This window comes from Thermobia domestica, chromosome 1, assembly GCF_964235325.1.
Source record: "Thermobia domestica chromosome 1, izTheDome1.hap1.1, whole genome shotgun sequence".
In the NCBI taxonomy this organism is placed as follows: domain Eukaryota; kingdom Metazoa; phylum Arthropoda; class Insecta; order Zygentoma; family Lepismatidae; genus Thermobia; species Thermobia domestica.
The window spans coordinates 372,177,437-372,198,976 of NC_137454.1; the positions used below are offsets into that span (position 1 = coordinate 372,177,437).

Here is a 21,540-nt window from a genome sequence, read left to right on the forward strand (position 1 = left end):
TCTCCGAGAGATCCATCTTAATATTGTCCTCCCATCTGCGCATAGGTCTTCCTAATTGTCGTTTTCCGATTGGCCTTCCAGTCAAGACTTTGAAAGCGTTTCTACTTTCTTTCATTCTAGCTACATAACTTGCCCACCTAAGCCTCCTAGACTTGATGACCCTAACAATGTTTGGTAAACGGTATAAATTATGTAGTTCCTCGTTATTATTATTATTATTATTATTATTATTATTATTATTATTATTATTAATAATAATAATAATATTAATATTAATATTATTAATATTATTATTATTATTAATAATAATAATATTAATATTAATATTATTAATATTATTATTATTATTAATAATAATAATATTAATATTAATATTATTAATATTATTATTATTATTACCGGAAAATGGTTTTGCAGAGCAATACCTGATTTTTTTTTTAATAAATGTTATTACCAATTACCGTACTAATACACATAAGAGATTGTGTTAACATTAATCTTCAAATCCCACTTTTCAAGTCCAGTGATGCCGACCCGTGGGAAAAATTCCATTTTGTGCGATTTTTGTGACATTAATTTCTCAAATAGGGGTAAAGGGAATTTTCGTAGAAATTAGCAGGTTATAGGGAATGTTTCATATATTTACTCCAAAAGTTCTGAATTGGCGGGAAGTAGAGTAACGTGTCTTAAGGAGGTAGACTACTATATGTTTTTCAAAAGCTAACAATATTTCTTTTGGCCGTTTGTAATACGTAAAAAGAGATAATGATGTGTAACTTACCACAATAATAGATATGGTATTCTACACTCAAAAATACGAATCGGAAGAACTTTCAATGTTGCCATCCATAAAAATTACAGTGTGACCAGAATTTGAATTACCTAAAAGTCTAGGTTAAGGCAGCGACTAGAGAAATGAACTCAACGTAATTGATGACTTATCATACATATTGTCTTGGCTCCTTGTTAACTACTTTCTAAAGGTTAATTTTATTTATTTTCTAATAACTTACGTAAGTTACTACAAAATAAATAAGTTATTACAGAATAAATACAAATATTGCTTAAAAAGTAGTTAACAAGGAACTAAGGTACCATGATAAGTCATCAATTACCGTTAAGTTCATTTCTCTAGTCGCTGCCTTAACCTAGATTTTTAGGTAATTCAAATTCTGGTCACACTGTAATTTCTATGGATGGCAACATTGAAAGTTCTTCCGGTTCGTATTTTCGGGTGTAGAATAACACCATCTATTATTGTGGTAAGTTACATTGCATTATCTCTTTTTACTTACGAAAAACGGGCAAAAGAAAAATTGTTACCTTTTGAAAAATATTTAGTAGTCTGCCCCCTTAAATTATACGCCAATCGTCAAATTTTGTTATTGTAAAATGCATGCTAGAGCCTGTCTATCCCACCTGTGCCCTCGGAAAATATGCGAACTATACTTCGGCTCCATCCCTGTCACCCTGTGGCAGATGAAACCCTCCCTTTGCTTAGGGAAAAGAAGTGAATGACCTCAGCTGTGTTGCCAATTTGTCTTTCATTCGTTTGGTCTTGACGAGTAGAGGTCGTAGGCTACTTAGAATAGCTAACAAGACAGAGCATAGCGAAGTCCGTGAAATAATTCAATGTGGCAACGCTTCCGCATCTAACAATTGAAAGATCTCGGCTGCAGCAACTTATCTGTCCTCTTTTGATTGAGGTACAGGAAATAACATATCGACAGCAGCGCCAGCAAGGGCACAGTTGAGATAGAAAGACTCTAGTATGAAGTGATTTACGCAGTGGCTTCAGAACATGGAACATAAACATGGAACAAGTGCCAAGGAACATAAATTGTAATGTAATCAACTCTTTTTCTTCTTGATGAGTAAGGTTGAATTGGTCTCTAAAAAGCCATATTTTGAATGCATACAGTTCCTTTGCCATCCACTTGGCATATTGAATATCTCCGGGTGCCGCAAATGGCCACCAAATGTCTCACCGACAAATTCGTCATTGCAGCGAATATTGTTTAAAATTTGTAAAGTTAACTTGTCTCTAATGGCATGATAAATACAAAATGCAATGGATGCACCAAAGGGAATGATAAGTATCATTGTTGGAACAATATCTCCTACAGTGGCATAATTGATTTGTAATACATAATTACATAAACCATATATAGGAGAATAAATGCACAAATTCAGAGTGTATTCCATTGTCAATATAACGACAATAAAGCACTAATTTTTTTAAACTTTAAGTCGATGGCGCAACCTCTAAATATTGAGCTATTGATTTGAAATTTTGCATGCATTATTTATTTGTAAGGGAGAACAAATTTAGGGGTGCCACGATAAAATTTCAAACTTAGGAAATTTTGGACTACCCTGTCACGTAAAGTGCAAAACATTGTTTATGCAGTAAAATACAGTCAGAACTTAACGGACATCTCTCAATAACGGTTATCTCGATGATACGGATTTTGTGTGTGTGTGTGTGTGTCGGCAAAATTATATGTATTATTGCGGACAGACCACTCCCTTTTACACTCACTGTCATATATACGGACACGGTCTTCTTATTACACAATATCTTCATAACAGACAGGAAATTCTCAACTGATTCGCATTTAGCACAGAAAATACAATGCAATTTGGAAATTTAATTGCGATAGAATAGAAATATCTTTTCCACAAAATACATTTTACGAGCCAAAATTTTCGTGACAAAGATTCGACAAGAGGCATACTCTTACAATAGGAACAGATACATTTTATCGAGACAAGACTTCTTACATGACATATTTTCAAGACAAGACAGTCTCAACTTTTGTTTACTATGCATTCCTAGCCATAAGACAGTTACATGTTGAGCCAACACACAGAATAGTTGCAAACAACCTGAAATTATTCTTTTTTCTGTCCACAATAAAATTTCTTCGTGATGAAAATCCTTGAAATCCTTCAATGAGTAATTGTTAACTAGTTGTATGGGTAAGAATTTCATAGAAAAATCTTTCCTGAAAATTCACTTCTCTTCCCAATAAAAAAATTCGTCTTCCCCTGCAACCCCACACCCTCAAGTGATACTTTTGTTTCTTTACAAGAAGGGATTTACCTCCTCATTCTCCAAGTAATTCGAACACTGAGTACAGGATTTCGATATTAGCCTATAGGACTACATTTATAACTAATATGCTTATTGTTTACTACATACAATTACCTCATGAGCTGTAAGTAGTCTAACTTTATATTCACGCCCCATCAGTGTCAGTTGTTAAGAGGTTTCACTGTATTTCCTTGTTATTCGCAAAGACATTCGTTAATGTACTGGTACTGGTACTTGGATCTAGTTCCATTTTGTAGTTATTTTTTAACAAACAAGCAGGTGCTTGGAAATTTGGATGGTGATTTCGTGTTTAAAATTACATGTTCCTGGGGCCTTTCACTTGATACTTGACCTGACATTTATATATTTACAAAGTCTCTTTAACGTACCCCTGTGTCTGTTTTGTTTCTGAACTGAACTTCACACCACCTCTTTCCACTACTGTCACTTGATGCTTTGGTTAGTGTGGGAATGGCTTTCAGTTTCTCTCTTTCCCTTTTGGAGGTAGGGATTTTCGAAACAGAGCCTTTGGTCTGTTGTATATGTTTCTTCTTTTTCTTGTATCTATTAGTTAAGTATAGCAATCAAGTTCTGTTATCGGAGTGTGGAAACTACCATTTAGCTTGTAACACTTCTTGTGGTGATTTTTTTTTTTTTTTTTTTTCATTTTTGTTATATATGGTAGCTTTGAAGCTATTCGACTAATCTCCAGACCACGAAATAGACTACAAGCAAGAAGAAACCAATGTTGCAAACGTGTTCATAGTAAATAATGGTTTCAATCAAAATAACTTGGATTTTCTTCTGAAGTATTCGTATATGGGTGCATTCGCATATTAGCAACAATATAAATAAATACTGTTGTTTAAGTCCCTGTTACAACTTCTATTAAATTCATAAATGACTTTCAACATTTATTATTATTATTCGAAATTAGTTATTATAACAAGGATGGGCAACATCGTGAGGCTCGTCTTCAGCCTCTATGAGGTTAACTCTACATGATTATCCACATAGATTTTAAAGTTGACAGTGTAATTTAGGATCAGAAACGTTTTTTGAATTAGGTGTTAAACTTTGCAGGCTCCCATCTACAAACTTTTATAAAACTTAACATGTTAGTAATAGTTTAAATCTTATTTTTTAGTAAACGTTTAATTAAATAAATGATTTGCAAAACATCTAGCTAATTAAATGATTTGCTAAACACCTAGCTAATTAAATGATTTGCACAACGTTTAGCTAATTAAATGATTTGCACAACGCTTAACTAAATAAATGATTTGAAAAACACTTAGCTAAATAAGTGATTTGAAAAACTCTTAGTTCATTAAATGATTTACAATAGACTTAATTTTCTAAATGGCTTGCAAAACGCTTATTTAATTAAACTATGTAAAATATCTAGTTAATTAATAGTTTTGACGATTAAACGATTTGAATCCAATATGTCCAAGGAAAGATTAGACAGAATAAGTTCTGAAGTTGTTTGGAAATGCTTAAAGCATAAATATATGATATTTATATGAAGTCTTAATTCTATAATTGATGTCTACGTGGATAATTTTTTATGAGGTTGCCTTTATCTGAATTTGAGTATATCATATCTCGGTAGAGGTACAATATTTCAATGATTTAACATTTTCCTTTTGTAACGAGGATCACAAGTTGAATTCAACGCGTTTGCCAGCTTAAAGGAAATCTTTAAGTTTTACGTCCCACGCGGAAGCCGGAAGCGAAAGAAGTATTGAGGCTTTATTTGTTTGGGTTTTCCAGCAGAACTTTTAAATTTAGGAGTGTAGAGGCTACGACAAAGCTTATAGCTATCCCAAACTTTCATCAACATTTTCTAATTGAATTTTTGTTCCATATAGCTAATTTTCTCTTCCCTACTCCATACCGTGTTTCTTTCTCTTTTTTTTCGGTACGCAACGGTTCGCAATATCGGTATATTTTTTTCTACTTTTTGTAAAGCAATATACTCTAGCACCATTTTTGTGTTTTGAAATGATTTTTTTTTTTCAATTTAAATTAATTTAAAGACTGGAGCAAGAGTATATCATTTTCATTTTAAACGTCTACTTAAAGAAGGTGGTGATTTTTTTTTTTTAATCTCAATGTACCAGGATTGTAGATTCTAAGTGGCCAGAAATCCGGGGCTGGCATTTGAAGAAGCTGTAGTTAGAAAGTTAACACGTAAATCCCACTTAAATAACCGTGAGAATCTTCAAGAAAATAAAGGCCCAAATCTCAAACTTACTATTTCCTGTAAGATACAATTTGGGCACAAGTGCAAATGTTGAGTTGATTTTGAGTTTAACATCCCATTCAGCAGCGAGGCTATATGAGACGTGGACCTACTGATTAACGTGGACTCCGAACCACTTGAACTCCTGCCGGGAATCAAACCCTGGTCTCCCGCGCCAAAGGCGCGTACGCTAACCGCTTAGCCACGAAGGAGCTTGGAAGTGCAAATGTCTTCCAATAAATGTGAAAGATTCACCTCAACCCTTTCTGCTTGTACAGTCCGCAGCAAAAAATCCTGCAACATGAGCATGTAAGTTTATTGTGAAACTATGCCTAACAGCGCAGGGAATCAACATAACGTCTAAGTGACACGAATCACGCCAGGAGAAACCTCGGCATCCTCCCCTGCACACTTATTTTGGAGCTAAAGACTTCGTCGTTTCACAATAAACTTACATTCTCATGTTGTAGGTTTTTGCTGCGGACTGTATAGACAACTGCAGTTCAGGGGCGTCATTTCAGACTTCGCTTGAGAGGAGCAAGAGCACCGTGAACGTAACTCTTTCACATTTAGTAATAGTATATTAGTAGACAATCGATTAAAGTACATGTATTCTTCAAATTCTCGGGAGGGGGGTAATTGTCCTCTCTTGCCCCCCTAAATTACACCCCTGCTGGAGTTGTTTGTTAATAAGAATAGTAAGACCATAAATCACACAGTTTAACCCTAGAAAATATGTGGTCTCATGCTTTGAGTGTAATCATTTTGCAATTGATACCAAAAGCAAGAAGCGATCTGGAGACAAGAGTATCAAAGGATATGACAAAGTATGGAAATTACACTAATAATAGTTATATTCGTTGTGAGTACCGGTATCCCTTTCCCCCTATACCAAAGCCTAATCTCATATTGACTATATGAACAAATTTATTTAACTTTCCAGTAATTGTTAGAATAATTAATTTGAATAATAAATATAGGCCTAAACACTTTAATAACAGCACTAGAACTTACTATATTTAGCCTGTCATTAGATTCCCTGAAAACTCATCTTAGTTAATTATTGCAGTGTTGGCAACGCTGCAAGAGAGTACTGTTGCCAGATCGGCATTTTGAAGAAACTGAACTTCATCCTCTTGTTATTTTGTTTCTGTCAATTCCTTTGACAAGCCGTCCGACGGGACCTCTTTTCTTGAGAGATTCATTAGGCCACACGCATCCACGAAATAGGAAGAGCTTTTCCACCTAATAACAAATGACAACTGGTCACTCACCCGACTAATGGCTCCATTGTATAACACGAGTTGGCGCGTTCTTCTGTGCCATGTCTGTTCTATCCTTTTTCTTGTCTTCTAGGAATGGAATGTTAAAGAATACGGAAGAGAGTAGCGACAGACTAAAATTGACAAGGGGGGTGGGAAATGCTCTTCTTCGGTATTGACCGTTAAAAAAAAAAAGTGACAAAAACTATTTGTTTATTATTTAGTAAGAGAGATACTACTTTCGATTTTTTTTTTTTTTATTTATTTCGATATTACTATACTATTCCTGGAATCTCATAAAAGTCAATGTCCTGATGAAGATAGTTTGATCTTTTTAAGGATCTATTTTCGTCGATTCACTGAGAAAATTGTTTGCTTGCTAAGTGGGATTAAATGAAAATTTGGTTGCTACTAGCCAAATTTTTTCAACAAATACCTTTTTTTTTTTTTTTTTTTTAAGAAATCCTCTGGGTTATTAGTAACTGAACAAGTACTCGGATAAACAAATACTTAGCTGAGATGGATCTAGAAAGTAAAAACTAAGGGGTAGCAACCAGAACCCGGACTATGATAGGTATATCATGAGTTGACTATAACATTCCAAAAATATATAAGTAATAGCTTCAATTATTTTTGTCATTCACAAAAACTGGGATATCTAGAGCCCCCGGCCCCGGACTAGCTCTGCCTTTGTTTTTAACCTATTTTTGGGCTACTAGTTACCGAGAAAATTATTTAAAGAAATTTAAGCCAATTCACTCGGTTAATTAAACCCGTTAAAAAATGCATTTTGGTTCGAAGGTGTAAAAAGCCCTGAAGCAACATGAAATTAACCTATGTATAAAGTTTCAACCAAATTGGTCCCTTTAGAAGCTATGTTGAAATGATTGAAGTGTTCCCATTATTAGGTTCTTAGTAGGGATGGGCAAAACCGGTTTTTATAAAAAACTGGAAACCGGTTTCTAGAAAAACCGAAACCCGAAAACTCGACATTTCAGTTCTCCAAAACTGGTTCGGTCTTTCACCGAAACAGGTTTCGGTTTTCTCCGAAACTGATTTCGGTGAAAACTTTTGGGAAACATATAAAAATATTTCTGTGGAAACGGATTCGGTTTCCGGAGAACAACGAAACACTATTCTGGTCATAAATAGAGCAAATTTTGAAAAAAACCGGAACCGGTTTTGAAGGAAACCTAAACCGAATCCGCTGAAAAACCGAACCAGTTTTGGAGAAAACTGATAACCGATTTCGGTGAAAACCGAAACCGTTTTTTTTAACATTTTCAAACACCGGTTTCGGTTTTTCTAAAAACCGAAAAACCGGTGTTTGTGCCCACCACTAGTTCTTAGTAAAGAAGCAAGAAATAACATAATTTTCCGCAGAACATTAGAACAATTGCTTAGTAGCCGAGCGTATTAAGGGCGGTGGTTCGAATAGTCTCAATTGCATTCAAAAGTTTTTTTCTTATTTTTTCATTTCGTACTCAATCCCCGATTGAATTACCTAACTACTCTGTCAAATGAGCGAAAATTAACAAACCGAGTAGTACTCGGTTGCAGTAAATAAGAACTCGGTGTGCTATATATTGGCAAAGCACTGTTTTACTAGCATCCAAATCTTTGGCAACTTTCAACGTTGCAAATTTTCTGTGTTGGAACCGTACTGTTCGTGGTCTTTTGTATGTTATTAACTTCAGAACATTTGAGGCGCCGCCAAATCCAAAACCCGCCAAATCCATTTTTGATAGAAATTGAGTTACATATAGTTTGTTCCGTGTTTGGTTTAATAGATTTCAATGGCAACAGTATTTTGTTAATAAAAAAGTGATACATCTTGCTACAAAACTATTTAAAATGTGAGACTTTGTTGCATATGTATTAGACGTCATTACACATTTCTGCCAGTTACCCAAAACGCAGAATGCAAAAATTTCCAGAGCAAACTTTCAGATTTTGTTATTGCTTTTTCTCCTTGAATATGACAGCAAGCTAAGAAAGAACACGGGAGTCCCAAACACAATTTCTCCTGTAGGGAGGAGGCTATAACAATTTTCTCCATTGCTACACTCGACTGTCGTGTTGTAAGTCCACTCTACAGAAGGGTTCTTGAGATCAATTGCTCCTGCCGAGACAATTAAAGAAGGGAATACTCTTTGTCGCGTGCCAAGACAATTCAAGCTGTCAACCCTCTTCCAATCGTTTGTTCAAGTGAAGAACCCAGGTCAAGGCAAGGCCACGGAACTCGCAATTGAAGACCTCAATCGCTATAGAATGCCTTTTATGAACGATACTAATGAACTATCAATTTTCGTAAAAAGTTTTTTTTCCCTTAAAGGTTAATCTTTTAACTATGGCTGTGATTGTCCGAACATATTTTTTCGTTTTAGTGAGCCTGAACCGCAGGGGCGTCATTTAGCGGGGAGGCAGGAGGGGACAATTCCCCCCCTTCAAGAATTTGAGGAATACATATACTTTAATCGACTGTCTACTAATATGCTAGTGCAAAACGTGAAAGTCTTATGTTGGTGGTGCTCTTGCCCAGGGGCGTATCCAGGATCGACTTCTGGGGGGGGGTTGTAATACTGCTACTTAGTTACTTTTAAAGAGCTTCAGACTCTGGGATAGGTGTTATTTATATATAAAATAAAAAAAACTTCCCTCTTCTGGGGGGCAATCGCCCCGATCGCCCCCCTGGATCCGCCACTGCTTTTGCCCCCCTCAAGCGAAGTCTGAAATTACGCCCCTGTTGAACCGCTCCGACGCCACCTGTTAGCAACTAGCTGAACTAAGTCCAGTTTAGCATGGTGGTCATCACGTTGCGTCGCCCTGTCTCTAACTGATGTATCAAGAGCTTTCTAGCCTCGTGGCCGTCACGTCTTTATTCACATGATTCCCCAGTTTGCCTCACGACGCTGGGTGTAGGATTGCCAACTCTGGAAAATAAAAAAATACGGCACCCCCTCAAAATTCTCTTCGATATAGGTCTAAGGATGAAGCATTCTCTGTTTGGACCCGTCCGTTGGAAAGAAATGTCCTATCGTGAACAAAAGTGTATTAGCACCTGTATTCTGCATATCCTTAGCACATTCACTAATCTTTTCAGATATTGTGCTATAAATAAAAACTGAAATCGACATTTTTCACCTTATTGTATTTAGGCCTACTAGTAACTGCCACTTCTTTAATATTATCGAGACAGATGAACAAAAGTATATTAATCTTTAAGTGATAATTTTGGATTTGGAAAATGAAATTTATTCTTAAAAAAAATATTCTATACTGAAAATTGCTTTAAGAAGTCCTTTTTCACTCTTAATAAATGTGTAAAATTCCTTACAAGTAAATTTCAAATTTTCCCTGATACAGTCCCTGTCATTTCTTTAAAATTATCTAAACAGATGAACAAAATATATTAATTGTTGATAAGTGGTGTTAATAGTTTTAGATTTACAGAATGAAAGTTGTTTTAAATCTATACTTTGAACTAGATGAAATTGCTTCGAGCTAGATACAAATTTGAAAAAACCGGTTATAAAGGGGCTGGTAAGAAGTTTGTACCGGTCACCGGCTTTAATCAAAATAACAGCAATATTTCCGGCCAGGCCGATCAAAAACCGGCCAGTTGGCAACCCTAGCTGGGTGAATGGAGAAAAGTTGGGAAGCACCGACTGGGAGTCGAACCCCGGGACCACGTGCACATGAGTCCAACGTTTAAACTACTAGACTCGTCAGAATATATCATTATCGTAAACATCATTCTCACTCACAGGTCTGTTGTCACGAATTGGAAGCTTCCATCCACTACGATCCTCAGTCAATAGTTTTGTAGATGTCCTTTTCTTTTCCCGCCCTCCGCGTTACAATCTACTACCACATACCTAATAACATAATTTCTTCTCAGATAATGTCCTAAGTGGTAAATAATGTTTGTTTTACTTTTTGTTAAACTTTCATTCCATCTAGCGTCTTTTTTCTTTCTTAAAAGACCACATTTCGAACTTTTTATCACTGTTCCGTAATGTTCACGTTTTTTTCTTCAAACAGTACAATACTCTGTACACGAACCATGAGGGTTTTTTTTTTTTTTTTGGTAACTTTTTAACTACCGTACCCACAAAACACACTTCCTATAGGCTTGTCTCTATTTTCAAAATAGCTTAGCTAACTAGTCCTTTTTCTTCTGCTGAACCGAAACGATACATAAAGCTATTAACACTCCTACAAATGAGATCTACACTAATGTGATGGACGGATGTAAGCGTCAAAGACTGTTTCAGTGGACATTTGCGAGTTATACCTAGGATGGTCCTTATTTTCAGACTTTAGATTCTTTTTAGTTCCAGTCCCCTAAAATGGTTTCATATCATACCAAAGTAACCCATGAGGAAAAATAGATCAATTGAATAATATTAAATGGTGTCTCAAGCGACCTCAAGTTTTGTGAATGCATTTACAATATACAATATGAGGCAAAGATACGTGGTACGTATGAAATGGCTAGATGGAGTGAACTAACTAAAATACCAGTTTTTCACATCGGGAGAACAGGTTTGTAGAAAATAGTTGAATCTCCCTTAGAATACGCATTTTAATGAGAAGTAATGATAAAAACCTTTATATATTTTGAACCTCTACCTCTCTTAGAATATATTTTGAACCTCTACCTCTCTTAGAATATATTTTGAACCTCTACCTCTCTTAGAATATATTTTGAACCTCTACCTCTCTTAGAATATATTTTGAACCTCTACCTCTCTTAGAATATATTTTGAACCTCTACCTCTCTTAGAATATATTTTGAACCTCTACCTCTCTTAGAATATATTTTGAACCTCTACCTCTCTTAGAATATATTTTGAACCTCTACCTCTCTTAGAATATATTTTGAACCTCTACCTCTCTTAGAATATATTTTGAACCTCTACCTCTACCTAAGCCTAACGTGTATTCCACCATGTGATTATGCTTAAGGTTTATTTTAATTGGGGCACATTGCGAGAGGTTTTGTATTTTAAACATAACCAAGTCCCTTTTATACTTTTGATAGAAGAGATATACATATTAATTAAATTAGGGAATTTTAGGCGTGAATAAAAGATATAAGCCTTAAATGTGCAATTGATTTTAATGTTTTAGATTAGTTATGTGGTGTTTATGAATTGGTTTATGTGTAGAGACATATTTGGCAGCTGATAGTTTTTAAGCACATATTTGAGTTTTTTTAGTTGAAGATATTGTTTTATGACTGTTACTTGAGGTTTAATTTTAGTACAAGTTTTTAATTTGGTTGTGATTGACAAAACAGTAACTTTTTTTTTTAATTTTATTTGATGAAGACTATGATGTTTGGAGTTTGAAGATAAAATGTGTTTTTAATATTTTAGTTACAAGGAGATTGTTAATGATATAATGTTGGGTTATACTTTTTATTTTGGAAATATTGTGAGATTATATACTATTTTTTGTTGAGGTTTTTATTTAAAGTGATGTAGAACCACTCTATGACCGAGAAAAGTGGGTTTATGTACAAGCTGGAATTTAGTTTAGACGAAGAAATTTGTTAACGCATGATTTATATAATGAGGAAGTTTATTATGTAGGTTAAATTGTTTTCTAGTACATAAAACGAATTTGCAGACAAATTACATAATAATTTTTAACATTTTATTATAGATTTTTGATTTGAATTTATGTAAAGGATTTTTTTTTGTTTTGTTTATTAAAAAAAAAATTGAAACCAAAGTACAACACAAATAAAAAGTTTATACCTGGCCGGTTACAATATCCTTTAATTAAAGTAAAACAATAATAAGAAAAAAGCTTAGCTCAAGATTTTTACTTAAGCTTAGCTAACTTCAAGCTTCAAAGTTAGCTAACGGTTTAGGAACTATGTATGTTCCAAAATTCATTTCAAACTGTTCTACCCTTCTCCGTGATGCGGTCACGATCAACAGGTGTCGCTTTCAATGTAAAGAAGGAAGTTATAAAAACACTCTCCTTCGAAACCCCCCTTCCACTGAAACAGGAATTATCAAAAACTCTGGGACAGGGGTCCACTTATTTTTAATGAGGAGTGTACCTGGTATATACCAAGTTTAATCTTTCTAACGTAACAGGATAGTGAGAAACTTAAGTTTTCACTTAAATATTGAACCCCCTCTCCAATTTAACCTTAGGATATTTTAATGAAGGTAATAAGATAAAAACTAAGTTCGAGGTAGGTGATAACTATATCTTTTAAAAAAAATAACTTCAATCGTTCAGTTGTTTTCTCGTGATGTTATTAGAAACAACACCCTTTTCATTTCTCTATATAATAGATAACAATATTGGAGATTTAGTACTTCCACTAATATTAATACATATTTTTCTCTTTTCTAATTTCAGTGTTCTCGAGGTTGTTCTGTTTGGAGGAAGGCGTTGGAGTCCAGCTGCCAAAATGTCTGTGTATGTATCAATGAACTGCACTTAAAGCAGAGCGTATTTTAAGTTAGTGTAAACACTCGTTAATAATTCCTTCCTGTTATACATTTCCAGAATAAGACTGTCGTAACTCTTAGGGATGCACGCGAGACGCGAGAACTATCGTCTTGTCTCGCATTTGCGAGACGAGACACGAGACGGGACTGAAAATTTTATGCGAGACGAGACGCTAGACGAGACTCGGTTAAGTCTCGCACGAGAAGTCTCGCGAGACTTCTCACAGTCTCGCAACATTTATGAATTACATTTAATTGTATATTTAGTGATTTTACATTTATTGAGTTTTCTAAGTTGAGCGTTAATGCCTCCAGGAACAAAAAAGTGATTGGGGCAATAGACATATTATTCCAGATTATTTTTATCATCTTGAATATTATTAATCAAGGTTGGTTTTCAGAATTAAAGCCTTCTTTAGTTTCTAAACATCATTAAAAAAGAAAAAAACTTTGTAAATTGGAAATTTATTACAGCATCGATTTAGGACTTTATTTTGCGACACAAACATACACGCGGGCGCGACGAATACATGAACTTCAGTTTTTGGTCTGAAAAGCGAATAAGACTCCCTATTGCTTCGAAATGTGATATTTCTGTTGTTTCTGTCTTTATCACATTACTACTAGCGATTAATGTTGGGGGGATGGCGGGGAAATCCCCTCTCGTCAAAGTTTATCCCCGGCCCGGCTCGCAGAAATAACATGATATTTTTACATGGAATAAGTATTTTCTTTCCATATATTTATTAAAAACATCCCCCTCTAGTTCGGAAGTTTAATTCAAACACTGGTTTGGTAGGATGGCCCTATAGGTTTGGTGGAAGATGGTAGGAATGGCCCTATATCTGTCAATAAATTTATTTTCTAGATCTGGCAACACTATATAAGTTGAAAGCGAAAGTTGATAAAATGCGAATTCTGGCAACACTACAGTTAGTTCAACTGTATGATCTGGAAATTGATTCAAAAAGCTTTTTTCGTATCAAGTATAGTTTGCTGGATATTTCGATTCTCGCAATTGTTAACATATTGCGTTATCCACAAGTCCGTTGACACAAGTAATGTTATTCCTTGGTGGTTGGTGTAAAGGGAGATAGGCGACAATAGATGGCAGCACTGTTCTCCTACACAAGTAACGTATTTTTAAATTTTCTCTGCTGCTTCCACAAATTTAATGTTAGAGAGTTTAAACTTTCTGAGAAGAAAATTCAAACCTATTTCAAGGGAACAATCCGTGTCAATTTTGGATATTGTGACGTTAGAGCATTCCTCGGACTAGAAGCAGGCAAAGACAAGGTTGAAATCCGGTTAAATAAAGACGAAGCAATTTACAGAACCTGAATAAAATGTTGACTAACTCCTTGTGTAACCAAATTGCACTTAGACCATCTATTGTACTTGTATTAGCAGCACCAATACGTATTGTAACCTATGCCAAAGAGAGGGCGTAACCCTCTAATGGCTGGGAGTAGGAACTTATTTTATAAGGATGAAGCAATTAGATGAATAACAATTTCAATGTTACCCTATTCCCGTACCCCAAAAAAAAAAAAAAACATATAGATATAGTAAAAGGATCCGGGTTTGGTTCAATGAGTTCAGAAAAACCTATACGGAAACGTTATATTCTTTATATCCTAATTACATTGGCGACTTTTTTTCGGGGCAAAAATGTGCCCGCATGACATACTGGAAAATATTGCTGGAAAACCTGGAATGAAAAGCTGGAAAACAGTGTTGGATCCAGTAGCAATTTATGTTGGTTTTGCTGTAAATTATGCTATTAATCTGACGAAAATTAATGGTCCAGCAATCAAATTCCAGCACGACTTTTCTTTTAGTTTGGAGCGGAGGGGACACAAGTTCGGATACCATGTTGAACTCTAGTTTCCGTCTCTTTAGGATGTTATGAACATTCATCCCATGGAAAGCAATGGCAAACCACCATGGATTCACCTTGCCAAGGGACTTTTAGGTCAAATACCTGCCTTCGGACAGAATATCACATCATCATTCATTAACAGTCTTAGAATAGCACATTGCAAAATTTTGACCCAGAATATATGCGAGACTGCGAGATGAGACTCAAAATTTTATGCGAGACGCGAGACGAGACTTCACATTTGCGAGACGAGACGAGACGCGAGACCAACATTTGAGGCTGCGAGACGAGACGAGACTTTTCCATTTCTCGTCTCGTCTCGTCTCGTGTGCATCCCTAGTAACTCTAAAATGTCTATTTTACATATAAGCCAAAGAAAAAAGTATCTAAAGAAGCTTGACTATCATCTCTGATCTTGGAAATTGTAATGTTATTTCAACGTGTACAGTGTTAATTACTGTAGGAAGAAATATTTCTTAAATACAAACAGTATAAATTATAATTATTACATGATCCTCCGATGGAAGTGACAGACGTCAGTTCAAGAATAGCATAGGCTAAACATGCATTTAATAGGAAAAGAGGACTGCTAACATAAATGTGTCGTTGGATGTTCGAAAACGATTTATTAAAACTCTAGTGTGGAGCGTGGCGCTTTACGGTCAGAGACGTGGACATTGAGAAAAGCTGAAATATCTAAACTGGAAGCATTTGAAATGTAGTGTTGGCGCTTATCATGGACCGAAAGGGAAAGGAATGAAGATGTACTAAGAGAAGCTAATGAAGAACGACAGATCATGAAGATAATAGTAAAATGAAGAAACAGCATGCTTGGCGATTTTATTTGGCAGTCTGATTGGATCACCATTCTAATAGACTGAAAGGCAGAAGGAAAACCAGGAAGAGGAAGACTAGGATAGAATATCTAGATGCAGTCACGACGAAGAGACCTTATCAAAGTATAAAACAACTCTCTCAAGGTAGAGAAGTTTTAAAATTTCCATGTTGCCCACCAGCCTTTGAGGAAAGAAAAAAGGAGGAAAATTAATAATAATAATAATAATAATAATAATAATAATAATAATAATAATAATAATAATAATAATAATAATAATAATAATAATATAATAAACCTATTTTGAGTTACAACAGATTTATTCTGAGGATGCCTTATCCTAGAAAGAAATAATCCATTGTTAGAAAATAAAGAGTTAGAATAAAATAAAGACGTGCCGTAGAAGTAGTTCTAGTATACTTTGCAAATATTTTCTACATACATAAGAAAAGTGTATATTTAGATATTACTTTCAGTTTAATTTTAATGTACAAATATGTAAAATGTTCAGTTTTTAAGCAATTCGCAATTTCCCTCGCTCCACACGTTAAGTTTTGTAGTGTTGAACCTAAGTTTTGATATGCAAGAAGGGCGGGTAAAGTGGACTATTTTTATTTATGTCCACGCATAAACTAAGAAAACCAGCCTCGTTACTGAAAGCTACATTAAACCATATTGTAATAAGAAAAAGTGGAAAGGCTATTACTCACCACAAAAAAATATGTAGCAGAATTTTCTTCTACATGCAACAGGTAGCGCTTTCGAAAGATGAAACTTCCTTCATCAACCTGTGGTGATAATAAAAAGGATAGGATTTCAAAGAGGATAGTAAAAAGTCAGTGGGCTTCTATGAAGCTTCAGTCAGTTTCTATTCCCGTGTGTTTTAATGTTTGACAGAAGATTTGTTTTTTTACATACCCTAACCTTTTAACCACATTTTTTAATCATCCTTCATGTTTTTATCCTTTTTGAAGTCTACCACAGGCTGATGAAGGAAGTTGCATCTTCCGAAAGCGCTACCTGTTGCATGTAGAACATTCTGCTACATATTTTTTTGCGGTGATTAATAGTCTTTCCGCTTTTTCTCATTGAATATAATCACCGCTCGCAATATGTGATGATACATATTGTAATACTAACATCACGTGACGATTAAGCTATAGAGGTGAGAAGTAAACATGTGTTGATTCGACATTACCCACTGCACGGCTTTGGACACATAATCTAAGCAGGGCTCATGCACATTTTATACAATCATCTCCTGTTTCATCTTCGGGGCCTTATTAAGAGGTGGTTCCCTCTCTTGCGTCATATCACAAATGTATCTTCAGAAATAGTACTCAGCCACGGAAGGAGTAAGAATTTGTGTTTTTACTTTTGTCCTACAGATACTGTGTATTATAGTAACTTATATCATCAAGAAATATTGTATATAAAAATTCTACTACAAAAGCCTGGATTTCAGTCGAATAGTCCTAATAATACGGTTAGATGCTTGAAGTAGATGTCCATGACACGATAATATTGGATGTAGACATCAAACAATTGTTCTGCGGCAGCCACCAAAGATACCTCTGATCAGAGTGCTGGGTTTCAAGAAGTGAAAAATACGACCTGCAATGTGCATCAAAATTGGGCAGCTTTCTTTCATAAAATATTTACAATTCTGCCGAAAGTAGTCTAAATATTGTTCCGAACAAAGATTGAGAAGCCATATTATCTAAAACTAACAAAAACTTTTTTTAGAAGATTCAACGAGATTCTCCACGTGTGTCTGCTATATAAGTGCATCTGGAAACTATTCTAACTGCTCTAATTTTCCCAAGGAAACAAATGAAGTAGGGATTCTTTACTGGATCACCATGTGCTATATCAATGATTTCATGGTCTTGGTGTACAAAATTTTCTCTAAAAGAAGGGTCTTTTCCAGAACATGTTCAATCATATTTCTATACAATGTTTTCTGTAATGAAATGGTGTTGTGGTAATTACCTCTATACACAAGCAAAAACTTCAGCCTCTGGATCGAGCCTACGATCTGTTCGGCAGTTTGCGATAAATAGATAAATCAACAACCACGACTTTATCGCTTAGTTTTAAGTTACGATACTCTTTTCCGAAGTTTATTACTGCAAAAGTGGTAATAATATAGAATGCTGTTTCTGCTTGTGGTAATGTTCCACAAAATTCAGGATGTCTACTTTTGTTGTCTGTTGTATGGTGTGTTGAAAGTGAATCAGAAGACGATTTTGATTAGCAGTTCAATGTTAGTAAAGTTTTTTCAACTGCGAAAGAAGTGTTTGCACCTTAAAATTCCTCATCCTAAAATTCAACAACTTGAAGATCATTATTCGTGAAACTATATCAGTACTCCGGAAGCATCCGCGTCACATCTTCTCTACTGACCATGAAACAATCTCAAGCTGTTGCATACTCGTCAGGTGGTAGGGGAAAGGTACATTATCTGTCTGAAATTCAAAAACTAATAGCTCGCTTCTCATTAAGAGGCACCAGCATTTTCAGATCAGCCATGTCACATATTCCACTAGCCGCAATAGACTCTTCCAGAGCTGCCACTTTCTCTTCAAAGTACTAAATGCAAAACTCCTCGTGCCTAATCTGAAACGCCTTTTTAAAAAATCAAATACTACCATGGGTTTGTCAAGCGAATAAATTTGAAAATGTCTTTAAAAAAAATTGCATGTGAAAATCTTTCCAACACTTCGAGGAACAAGCTGCATGTTCTCATTGTGGAGTGGTTTGTTCAGTGAATCTCCAACAGAAGACAACCTTTGATATGACATGTGAGAAGTTTGGTGCTATGAATTATGCAGTGGGCATCTTACGTACAACGGAATAAATTTCCATTTGTACCATTTGCTGTAATAAACGCTATAGAATATAACGTAATATATACCACTCTCAGTTCAAATTCTACTTTGCTTAAGGAGGGCATGGTGGCTCAATGGTAGAGCGTTCACCTGTAGTGCGTGGGGTCCATGGTTCGAACCCAGCTCACGCCAAGTAGGCTTTGTGGAGGGCAAACACCGTGTTGGTTTGTTTTCTCGGGGCTCTCCCATTTCCTCCCAGTGTATTCATTCCACCATTTTCATTCATTTCCCATCATCACCGTCTCTTTTAGCCCAGTCGGCATAGCCGTGGACATAAAACTGAAAGATTTCATTTATTTTATTATTTTTTTTTTTTTTTCAACTTTGCTTAATAGTGGCCAAAGTACTCGCGTGAAGTGTTGAAATTGTCTGTAGTCCACAAATATTTATTTTCGTTTTGTAGCGGATATAGAAAAATAAATTACAAGATCTCCATTTATACTAACAGTTGGTTTGTCATGTTTTGTTCCCAATTTAAAATAAAATCCTTTTTGCCCATCCTTCCCATAGTAACAAGATAATTGAAATAAGTCTAGATAAACTTTTTTCTTAGAAATGTTATTTTAGAAAATACATAATGTTTATACATTGTAATAAATATATATAATATTATTATAAAATTAACTATTGTCATTGCATTTACTATTTTTCTTCTGTGTGACAGAATGGAACTACAGAGTTTCTCTTACCTACAAAGGATCTCTATTGTGTTATGGGCTGTAATTCTGCGGTGACAATGTATGTTAATAAAGTAAGAGGTAAGAATAAACTATTTTTATTACTATTTGTGGGCTGAAATTAACAGAAAATTTATTGAAGAGAGAGATTTTTAAAAATACGGTAACTTCATTTAAGAAACATATGTATCAGATATATCTGCTAAAATACTTAATTTTACATCCAAGTGATTGTTAAAATAAATTGTACAGCTCGACCAACGTTTGAGCGAATTGTGGTCAGATGTAAAACTACTGTAAAAATATCCCGTGAAACAGAGTCACCGACTGCAGATTATTTTATTATTAGTTTGCAGTCGTTCCCGTGTAAAATAATAATAGTAGTAGCCTTGGACGTTTTGTATACATTTGCATTTCAAGTATTTCTATGGAAGTATAAATATGAGGAAGAAGGTAATAAATGCTATCGTCGGTTGATTCAAAGTTCTGCGAAATCTGAGGGGTGAATGCATTGAACCTTAGCATTTATTTTATTTTACTTTACTTATTTATATTTTATTTATTTAACTATTTTAAGAGGCTCCATCACGCCGAAATTAAAACACCGCTAATTTTACAGTAATTATGTGATATCTTCAAACAGATAAAAGATAATCAAAAAGTGGAACAAGAGCTCGCTAGACAATATTATTTTACATCAGATACCGTTATCACGATTCACTTATCTGCTTTCGATTTCCAGCCATTTAGAAAATCGGCATTTATTTTTGCGTTTATATATGGCTGCAAACGGAAAGCTCCTAGGTGATTCGTGATAACGGTACCTCATGCAAAATAATATTGTCTAGCGCGCTCTTGTTCCACATTTTTACTAGCTTCTATATATTTGAAGATATATAATTACTGTAAAATTAGCGGTATTTTAATTCCGCAGTGATTACGTCTCTTAAGCTTCTTTCTTAGAGGCATATCCTTTTAGTATCTCTTTACTTTCAAGACACTGTCTTCCAAAAAGGATCAAATATGAAAAGAGCTAAACATCAGTCAGCATTTTTATCCACCTCATCTTTTGTTCATTCCTGGTAGCAATTTTGTTATTAATGATATATAGCTCTCTCAGTTATTCGTTGGAGGATATAAGAGTTGACTGAAGTTGCACCTTATACATGTAACTGCTATCGTTAATCTCTCACATGCTCTCTAGTTTTGCTTCTTTCACGTTTAGTAACAATCATGCCGTTAACTGCAGATAACTTCGAAAACTTGTGTGCAAAGTAGGTAAACGAAAGAACACTGGCGACTCCACGGAAAGGAAGGGCCACTTTGTCAAGTTACATAGGCTAGTATCTAGGTAGATGAGGAGTCATAGCAATTATTATTAATTAATGCTGGTCAGATATGGAGCTACATGTCTGATAGTGAAGGAAAAATACTTTTATACGTGTTTAATATTTCATTTATGTTCTTGGGATTGTAGGATACAGTAGCAATTGAAATGAATGATCATTTACTTTCATGCTGGGATATCATGGTTGAATTATAAGGTAGGAAGTGAAAGCAGAACTTACAGAGTTTGTATTTTGTTCATCTACCAAGATTCTGTGTGTCCTGAAATGAACTTTAAGAATTAAAGATACGTTAAAAAAAATAGAAACAGAAGAGGTAAATTTCAACATGGGGTTCAACTGTTCCGTATTAATAGCAATAAAACAAACATTTTCTGTTACATCAACCACATAATGTCAACTTTCTGGCAACGCAGTCGATTGATTATTAATTTATACGATGAGGTGCATATTTATTAATAAAATTATCACAGTTAAAACACCCAAAAGCACTGCAGACAGTTTCGAGAACTCCTCACCTCTTTCTCAGTGCATTCAAAGGAAAGCTGTAGCAACATACAGACACGCTGTATGAAATTCTCTGCTTGTCCATTCTGTAAAATAAAAGTAGTTCGATAGTAAGATTTCCTGTTTTTCCTATTTTATAGGTAATGAAAGATCTTTTGTCTGTAGTTCTACAAAATGTCTTCTATGTATCAACAAGGTTTCTTTAGATGTACTGAGGAAAAGGTTAAAGCGTTTCGAAACTGTACGTAGATTTTGTGCTTTCGGATGTTTCAATATATGAGAATTTTTATATTACTACTGTTAGCAGTCGATTGAT

At 34.9% G+C, this 21,540-nt stretch overlaps 1 protein-coding gene across 3 annotated transcripts in view; it reads left to right on the top strand.

Annotated features, from left to right (window-relative positions):
• sev (receptor protein-tyrosine kinase sevenless) overlaps positions 1–21,540 on the top strand; it is a 343,357-nt gene that overhangs the window by 211,884 nt on the left and 109,933 nt on the right. For all 3 annotated transcript variants that reach the window (XM_081730952.1, XM_081730963.1, XM_081730953.1), the window contains exons 3-4: positions 12,995–13,054; positions 19,359–19,452. In XM_081730952.1, the coding sequence (XP_081587078.1) occupies positions 12,995–13,054; positions 19,359–19,452 (154 nt within the window). The remainder of the gene's footprint in view (positions 1–12,994; positions 13,055–19,358; positions 19,453–21,540) is intronic.